Source organism: Poromitra crassiceps (assembly GCF_964638095.1).
Source record: "Poromitra crassiceps genome assembly, chromosome: 9".
Taxonomy (NCBI): domain Eukaryota; kingdom Metazoa; phylum Chordata; class Actinopteri; order Beryciformes; family Melamphaidae; genus Poromitra; species Poromitra crassiceps.
The window spans coordinates 24,930,324-24,940,323 of record NC_139630.1 but is presented as its reverse complement, the minus strand read 5'-3'; the positions used below and the strand labels follow the sequence as shown (position 1 = coordinate 24,940,323).

The following is a 10,000-nucleotide window of genomic DNA, read 5'->3' as shown; positions in this document are numbered from 1 at the left end:
GGTGATAATGCTCTGTACACTCACTGACTCATACTTGCTGACACACAAGTAGCCTAAGCACATGTAACAGTAAATACACATACACTAGCGCGTGCAGGCGCACACCACCACCACCCATCCTGATCACGCAAACTCGCATTGTGTTTTGCTCCACGGCGCTCAGGCTGGACTTCCACCCGCCCCCGGCGATTTCCAGAGATTACCACGCAATCGGACCAATCAGGGACTGCGCGCTGTGATTTACAACATAACCGGCCAATCAGCGACACCGCTGGCAAAACAATAATAGGGTCTCCTGAAGCACCGAGCGGTAACGTTAACGTTAGTAGGAGTAGACACAGCCATAAGGGCAGTTATTGCAGAAATAGAAGAAGAAGAAGAGAAATGTATGTATGCACCATGTTGGAATGCCTCAGCACAACCAGCGCAGTTTCTCGGCAGGAAAAGGCGTTTTCACCGTTTTTGTTTTTTTTCGAGTGGATTTGGAGTCGAATGCATCCGACGCTAATTGGCTGACGGATTTGTCTGTCAAGGTAAGTAGTCCCGCCCACTGAAATTGATGTGAGTGGCTGGAAGTGCAGACTGATACAGTACCTGGAGCCAATCGAATGTGAGCTCTCATCATCATGATGCTTTTTACCAAGCTACATTAGGGGTGGCAGAATGAGCACATGACGCCAGCTTGATATCGTATCATTTCCTCTCTAAATGCCCGGGGCTTCTCACTGTCCCACCAGTAGCGTCTTGCCGCTCGGCTAGTTAACCAGGCTAGCCAGCAGCAGGAGAATGGATGCTCGGCTGGATCAAGCCATCTCTCTGCGCTTCCCCAGCTTTAATCAAGCAGACAAGGCGTGCTCCTCTGAATCCTGATGTGAAAGTTGGGCTCGTGAGTCGACTCACTTATACCTCCCACTCAAGAGAAGTTGTGTTTTAGCTCTGCCTGATGTTCTGTGATGTTGATGCAGAGGTAGCCTTGGTACTTACCTGGGACTCAAATAAGACCCGATAATGAGAGAATATTAGATCAAAGGATCTTCTGATTTTCTGTTAGATCCAGGGATTAGGTATTCATGAGGAGAGGAGAAGCGTGTAGAACGATGAGGTCAGATGGTCGTGGGATTTAACAAGCACAGATCCCGTACATCAGTGGTCCCCAACCACCGGGCCGCGGACCGGTACCGGGCCGCAACGCATTTGGTACCGGGCCGCGAGCCGGTCCAAAAACATATAAAAAAATAAACATAGGCTATAATATTATAGGCTGTGTGTGGTAGTTGAAACATAGTTTCAAGTTGACGTTTATTTATGTTTGTAGTTAAAACAAAAACATAAATACTGTATAGGCTACATACAGTACAACACAAAACGCTGTTATTTACCCTTTGTCGCTACCTGGTGAGTAAATATATATGTAACTAAAACCATTCAAATTGACAACCGGTCTGCGACTTTTTGTTCCATGTATCTACCGGTCCTTGGCACAAAAAAGGTTGGGAACCCCTGCCGTACATGCCAGGGTCGGCCACCGGGCGGCCATGGTACAGCCACGGACTAGTCAATGCCGCCCCCTATAGGCCACCAGTAACCGCTCCCAAGTGTCCGCCGGTCTACCGTATCACCTGACATTGCCGTGTGTTGCCACGCTGCAAGCTACGCTGGCACCGTGGAAAAATACCTGGGGATCTGGGTGCTGCTAGGCTGTGGTAAACTTAGTATCCTTCAATTTCCTAACCACCTAAAATTCTTCTTGCAGTCGTTCTTCTCAATGTTTCTCAAGTGCACATGCTTTGCCTTTGATTTGAGAAAATAAGACGTGAACTACCTTGAACTGCAGGCCGAACAGAAAGTGCTGCCCTCCTCAAGATACCAACCAACATGGCTTTTTCCACAGCGCTGTGGTGTGAAGGCCTTATGAGAGATGGGACATTAAGAAGAAGAGAAGCACATGTCACCAGTTCTACAATGACAGTAACATCAAAGTCCACACCACCAGCTCCTTCCTTCATCCAGGTCTCCATGACACGTAATCAATTATTTCGACTGCCCCAGCATAAACCTGTTGGAGGAATATTGTATCAAAAGAAGTGAGATACTGCAGTCCAGTACCAACACTGGTCAGGAGAATCTCAATACTAAAGCATCATCTGTTCTGCTCAGTTTGGTGACAGACACAAACACATGCATACTAATACAGTACATCATTCACATACATATTCAAATACATCATTCAACTACACTTCTAGATATGTGTCCACCCCCCCACCTCCCCACACCCCCCGCTCCCCATTTAAAGTGGTATCTTCCAGAGGGATTTGGCCAGTTCTTGCCAGGTCTTCCATGAAGAAGAGGTCATTTATTATCTCTAGTGACTACCTGGTCAATTAAAGGTTAAGTAAATACAATAAATTGTCCCGGCCCCTTAGACTAACTGCACTTGTGCTTTGGGCTTGCATCAGCATTCTGCACGTTGGTGACTGTTGTGTACGTTGTTTATACTGGTGACTGTTGCTGTCTGAACCTGTGATCTATTCCAGGCTAAGTGTAGAGTGGCATACTGTACATGTAGCTAGTTGGGCCATCGTCAATCATTCATGCTGATACTTCCTTTGATCTCATCTCACATTTGGCCTTGGCTGTGTGTGTGTGTGTGTGTGTGTGTGTGTGTGTGTGTGTGTGTGCGCTGTACCTGTGTGTCTCTGTGCCTTCTTGATTATGGGCATATGCATGAGTATGGTTGTGTGGATGCGTGTGTGTGTGTGTGTTTGCAAGCGTGTGTGTCCATTCCTCTGTGTGTTTGTGTGTACGGTTGTGTGGGGTTGTGTGTGTCTGTGTGTGTGTGTGTACGGTTGTGTGGATGTGCGTGCACGCGCACGCGTGTGTGTGTGTGTGTGTGTGTGTTTAGACAGGTGCCATGCTGCAGGTTTAATGACCTGAGGCGTGCTTGAGTTCCCTGTGCCAATCTGAATCCCTTCCCCTGGCCTGTGGCCAACAGAGTGTGACACAATGTGAGTGCACGGCCGCTGACAGGAGGTGACTTTGCATCAACTCCGGCCAGGAAGAGGAAGGCTGTATTACTTCCTGAGGCCGTCACTCCGCCTGACTGCTAAGTGCCTGTGAAGAGCTCCCATGCTGCCCCACTGCATCTGCTAACGTGCGCCACGTTATTACACGCTACACCTGCTAGCGCTCGCGCACATACACACACACACACACATACATACATACACACACACACACACACACACACACACACACACACACACACACACACACACGTAGGTACATGCATACATACACAGAAATAATCAGACACGCATCTATGGTACATGATCATGTTATGCATAGATGAAGCTTTCACAGTGACGTACGTTGTGAAACGCACAAGCACCCGCTCTCTCTCTCTCTCTCTCTCTCTCTCTCTCTCTCTCTCTCTCTCTCCCACCCCCACCCCCACCCCACCCCGTGCGCCTGTTTGCCTCTAAATCTCCCATCACTGTGGTAACGGGGCCCTCAGGCATGCCTCCAACTGCTCCCACAATGCACCAGCACAAATTAAATTTCATCCATAAGGCTTGTCCCCCCTCCCCTCCCCTCCTCTCCTGTCCTCCCCTTTTCTTGGATCTACTTCCTACTCTCTTCATTTTCTGCTGTCCTCTCTCTCCTCTCATCTCTTCTCCTCTGCTCTCTGCTCCTCTCCTCTCCTCTCCACTCCTCCACCTCCTCCTCTCCTCCTCATCTCTTCTCCTCTGCTCTCTGCTCTGCTCTGCTCCTCTCCTCTCCACTCCTCCACCTCCTATCCTCATCTCCTCTGCTCTCTCCTCATCTCCTCTGCTCTCTCCTCCTCTCCTCTCCTCTCCTCTCCACTCCTCCACCTCCTCATCTCTTCTTCTCTGCTCTCTCCTCCTCTCCTCTGCTCTCTCCTCCTCTCCTCTCCTCTCCACTCCTCCACCTCATCTCCTCTGCTCTCCTCCTCTACTCTCTTCTGCTCTCCACTCCTCCACCTCCTCTCCTCCTCTCATCTCTTCTTCTCTGCTCTGCTCTCTTCTCCTCTGCTCTCTCCTCTCTTCTCTTCTCCTCTGCTCTCTCCTCCTCTCCTCTCCTCTCCTGTCCTGTCCTCTGATCTCTCCTCTCCTGCTCTCCTCTCCTCTGTTCTCTTCTTATCTCACCCCCCCCCCCCTCCTGTCAGACAGAGCCCCTCCCTGACACCAGCTTATTTCTCTCTCCACTACGTTCTCTTCCTGATGTTTCTCCAGTTGATGAGCTGTGACTGCCTGCAGCTCCCAGATCAACACAGCAGTGCACCGCTTACAAGGAGATGAGCTGCGTGTGCGTTCCGCTAACGGCTACAAGTAGCATCCAAACACAATCAAACAGTATTGACGTTCAGACGCTGTAATAAATTAAATATGCATATTTATCTTGTCTCCGAAAGGTCTCTGAAGCCTTTCATCTTCTGCAGCAGCCTGCCACAGCATCCCTCACAGGGTACTTTCTGCTTCTGCAGCCTGCCACAGCATCCCTCACAGGGTACTCTCTGCTTCTGCAGCCTGCCACAGCATCCCTCACAGGGTACTCTCTGCTTCTGCAGCCTGCCACAGCATCCCTCACAGGGTACTTTCTGCTTCTGCAGACTGCCACAGCATCCCTCACAAGGTACTTTCTGCTTCTGCAGCCTGCCACAGCATCCCTTACAGGGTACTTTCTGCTTCTGCAGCAGCCTGCCACAGCATCCCTCACAGGGTACTCTCTGCTTCAGCAGCCTGCCACAGCATCCCTCACAGGGTACTTTCTGCTTCTGCAGCCTGCCACAGCATCTCTCACAGAGTACTTTCTGCTTCTGCAGCCTGCCACAGCATCCCTCACAGGGTACTCTCTGCTTCTGCAGCCTGCCACAGCATCTCTCACAGGGTACTTTCTGCTTCTGCAGCCTGCCACAGCATCTCTCACAGGGTACTTTCTGCTTCTGCAGCCTGCCACAGCATCCCTCACAGGGTACTTTCTGCTTCTGCAGCCTGCCACAGCATCTCTCACAGGGTACTTTCTGCTTCTGCAGCCTGCCACAGCATCCCTCACAGGGTACTTTCTGCTTCTGCAGCCTGCCACAGCATCCCTCACAGGGTACTTTCTGCTTCTGCAGCCTGCCACAGCATCCCTCACAGGGTACTTTCTGCTTCTGCAGCCTGCCACAGCATCCCTCACAGGGTACTTTCTGCTTCTGCAGCCTGCCACAGCATCCCTCACAGAGTACTTTCTGCTTTGGCTTTGTGTGTTTTAGCAAATTGGAAGTGGCTTTTTCTGCTATGATTGATGGCCTGGTGGCATTCTGAATACCTAAGTGCACTGTGATGGATCGCCATTTAAATCAGCACTTTGCACCCCATTGACCGCTGGTCAAGCCATGACCATGGAACTCTCTCTCTCCCTCTCTCTCTCTTCCCCCCCCCCCCCTCTCTCTCTCTCTCCCTCTCTCTCCCTCTCTCTCTCTCTCTCCCTCTCTCCCCCCCTCCCTCTCTCTCTCTCTCTCTCTCTCTCCCCATCTCTCCCTCTCTCTCTCTCTCCCTTTCTCTCTCCCTCCCTCTCTCTCTCTCTCTCTCTGTGTAGGGGGAATAGGCACAGCCTTTTTTTATGCAATTTAGAAAGTAGCTTTGAAGCTCTCTGCAAATCTCTGACCTCTGAGAGCCACTTCCTGCAGTGGTGCAGCGGTATGCACACTTTGTGGAGAGAAACGTCACGAGTTGAATGCCATGGCTTTGAGAGAGTTAATGACGATGTGCTCGAAACAACATTGTCCTGTGTGCCATCGACTGGATCTTTACAATGAGCACACATCGAAGAGAATCAACCTTTCTTTCTCTTTTGGCACGAACTGCTTTCACAATTACTCATCTCTCCTTCCTGTCCGCAGTAACCTTCTCTTCTGGAGGAAATGAAAGTTAACGGTAGACATATTATTTTTTCTCCAGGAAAGTAGCTCCTCCCAGAGCCGCATATATTTATATTTGACTAAAAGTCCCGAGGACAGACGAGCTGTCAAACCTTCAGTCGGGGGGAAAATGTATCGCCTTGAAAAAAGTTCCGCGGGATAATAACGGGGCGCCACTAAGTCGCACGATTTGATTGGAGGGAGCGAGGGGACGTGTAGGGGACATTTATCAGCGTGACACAGGACACAATGTTCTTTGTTTGATTGGCTGAATTAGTGGGAGCTTGTTTGCTTTCACTGCCTTTCCCAATCCTTCACAGAGCTTTTTTTTGTTGTGTTAATTAGGCCCGGGCAACAGTTTAGTATGCTGCTAGCATAGAGGAAGGCAGAGCAGACAACAAGATCATTGTTATTCCTCTCTTGTGCCTCGGAGGCATGGGGCTTTGTTTGTATTATATGGTTTCTTTGCACCCGAAGATGAACCGCTCCGATGTATGTTTGCTTAAATGTGTTTGGTTTAGTTCTCCTCTGATAGTCACCCGCCCTGAATACAAATTCTTCTCGATGATGTGGATGACTAGTTGCTGTTGTTCGGCACCCAAACTTTTGTTCATCCGTTTGTCGAATGAGATCATTTCATTGATGTATTTATTTTGAGGGACATGAATGAACGTGATTGTAAACGCGCCGGTGTTTGTTTAGCGCATGTTAATGTGGAGATTATCTTACAACAACAGTCTGATTGAACCTACTGAATCTGTGAAACGTGGAGGCTCTGATAAAGGCTGCGTCGAAATTAAAAGTGACGTTGAGTATGAAAAGTGGAGATCATTTCTTCTCCTAAATGGACTGGATTTGTAAGCCATGTTTTTGGTGCTGCTGAGCACGACAATGTGAATCCGTCCTCCTCAGTGAAGTCCGTGATCATTTTGTGTTTTGCTCTGTGATTTTATGCGTGATGATGACAGCTGCTATGACAGAGGCATACTGTGTACATGTATGTCTTCAGGGTCATCAAATCAGGAAAGTGTCAGTAGTTCCTCCTATGCATCCCTCAATTTCTGTGTTGTGGGGATCAATAACACATTACCACACGAGCAAATGTTTTTATTTATTTACTTAATACATCACAATACAAACATCAAAAAACAAGTCGTTATATGATTATGCGATAAACAACTCGGTAAATGTCAACAGCAAAGAACATTCCATTACAGACATCCAAAAGAAACCAAATGCTAAGTAACAAGTCAGACAATGCAAAGAGAGAAAAAGCGCATTAGCCCCCCACCCACACCCCAGACAGGACACACACACACACACACACACACACACACGCACACACACACACACACACACACAGAGGCAACGCAGATGTTAGATGAAAATATAACGGGGTCAAGAGACAATGGGGTTTTACACTAACATTGAGACAGCCACATGTTGTAATTGACATACATAATAAAGTATTTTTATTTTTAAGATATATTTTTTGATATAAAAAAACAAAAAAAATCGAATTTCCCCATACCCATCCCCCCTGCCAAGCTGTCAAGCTATTATACGTCTGTGTGACCCTGCTATAGGTGATGTGGAGACTAGCCGCCACATTGGGATTCATTTGGGCCGCAGCCTCCCATCCCGCATCGCTCTTCAAACTGTCAGCCTCTCAGACAGCTGACCCCTCAGTCATCACGTCAGCTGTCTGTCAGACAGGCTGTGAGCAGCAACATACTGACAGGTCCTGTCTCAGTACACTGCGCTCAATGTGATGTTTGTGTGTGTGTGTGAAAGCACATAAAGAACGGGGGCCACGACAAGGTGAGCTAGCGTTTCTCACTTATCTCACTTATAAGCTATATCGCAGGGGTGTCAAACTCATTTTAGCTCACGGCCCACACGGGACCCAATTGGGTCTGGAGTGGTGCCGGACAAAGACGATCAATGCATAATATAAGCTATAAATAACAACACCTCCAAATGTCCCTCGTTCTTTGAGTGTGAAGATTTAGACCTACAGGTACATTTTAAGAACACGCTTCACAAAGAGTGATCTCAGCTGCCATAGGCCTCTATCACATCAACTCTACTGTCTGTAACTGTGCATTACATTTGACAGCAACCGTGCAAATTCCTCTCTGTTTTCAAGGGTCATGAAAAGACTTGATCATTTCGTGATGAATACAGAAAACAGGAATAGGCTCCATATTGTGACTTGCTCCTGAATCCTGGTGTATTACATTTTAGGTGTGAAATCCTGAGCTTGAAAATTTGGATTGAACGACTTGTTAGTGCAAGCTGTGGCCACAGATGTTCCAAAACCAACTCAAAACAACAGTTAGACTGCACTGCAGTGTTACAGTATCTAAGACTGGGTCTAGTACTCGGACATGTACAGAGTAGTATAGTGATCTCACTGTATGAGTGGGCGGTATTCTGGCTTCCATGGGTCCAGTATGAGAGCCCAGTTCCCTGGGACAGGGTTTGGGTCTCTCCAGTAAGGAGGAGTACGGGTGTGGAGCTGAGGTTGACCTGGGGGGGGGGGGGGCTTACACTGCTGGCTGGGGGTACGAGCTGAAGATCATGTCGCTTTTAGCATGTCGTCATCAGAAGTGGTTCAGATGCCAAAATGCACCTGTCTCAGGGAGAGGTCATTGATGTCTTTTGTTTGATTTTGCTGACATGGCTTGTGGTTTTGCGTGTGTTTGTTCAGGAGGCCAAGCTGCGCGAGCAACTCGATGCCAGCACCCAGGTGGGCAAGATGGAGAAGTCGGAGAACAGGATGTTGACGGTGGTGAGCGGACCTGACATGGTCAACATCACCTACCTCAACTTCATGGCCTTCCAGGAGGACACCGCTAAGGTGAACGCTTGCAGAACAACCACAAGACAGCAGTAATGATGACCTTGTGTCTGTTATATTTAGCATACTATAAACATATTGTCACTGTTGGGTGGAAAACCTTATAACTGCAATGTTGGGTCATTTTCATATTTGAACTTTAATTGAAGGTTTCCTTGTTCCTCTCTATGGAATAGGAAAATCCTCCAGCCCGTCGGGTTTATTCAAACTCATTTACATCAACTCAATAATGCATGGACGGTCATCCTGCTCAGAACAAGATTTTCTTCGTTGCTGAACAGGCTTTGGATATACAGCACAGTCAAACTGAATAATAAAAAGAATCACAAAACACAACAGAGAGAGAGAAAATTATGAATATTGCATAAATTATACAAGTGTGTTTTAAAGAGCGGCTGGTTGTTCCAGTTGCAGCAGTGGGAATTATAATGATAAAATGTCTGTATGAGAACAGTGTATCAGTATGTGAACTTCCTTATATTATGTTCAGCCGATGAAGATTAGTGCTAATTGCCTGTATGGGCGATAAAAGCAGAGTCCCCTTCATCCTCTGCTGAGTTAGGAGGCTCGTTAGACTTTCAATCAACACCACCTCTCTGGGGGCAAATTACAGTCTGTGGTCTGTTGGGTGGGAGGTGAGATTTGTCATCAGACAGAAGTGTGACTTTGTGTGTGTATGTGTGTGTGTGTGTGTGTGTGTGTGTGTGTGTGTGTGTGTGTGTGTGTGCGTGTGCGTGCGTGTGCGTGTGCGCGTGTGCGTGCGTGCCTCTCTTACTGCAGGAATGGGCGGAAGAGCTGTTTAGCCTGGCATCTAACCTCTTGGCGCAGAACATGTCCAGAGAGGCCTGCATGGAGAAGGCGTAAGACACGCATGCATGCAAGCAAACACACACACACACACACACACACACACACACACACACACACACACACACACACACACACACACACATGCAAATCCACACCCCCCAAACAGAAATATGAAAATCAGCTACTAGAAGGTAAAAATGATCAGTAACGTCTGGTATGTCATTTGCATATTTCACACAAACTGCATGAAAAGGCAAATGAGTCATGTTATGTAAAAGAGACACTTGACTGACTGTAACAGTAGCCTGGTGCTCCACTCTGCTGACAGCCACAGACGCCACGCTGTCACGCACACACACACACACACACACACACACACACGCCACGCATTTATTAATACTGGT

At 48.0% G+C, this 10,000-nt stretch overlaps 1 protein-coding gene across 1 annotated transcript in view; it reads left to right on the top strand.

Annotated features, from left to right (window-relative positions):
• Nucleotides 1-10,000, top strand: part of plcb1l (phospholipase C beta 1-like) — a gene marked incomplete at its 5' end in the record, with an annotated part of 271,472 nt that overhangs the window by 141,055 nt on the left and 120,417 nt on the right. Inside the window, 2 exons of the mRNA XM_083642697.1 lie at nucleotides 8,637-8,786; nucleotides 9,567-9,646. Of these exons, the coding sequence (XP_083498823.1) occupies nucleotides 8,637-8,786; nucleotides 9,567-9,646 (230 nt within the window). The remainder of the gene's footprint in view (nucleotides 1-8,636; nucleotides 8,787-9,566; nucleotides 9,647-10,000) is intronic.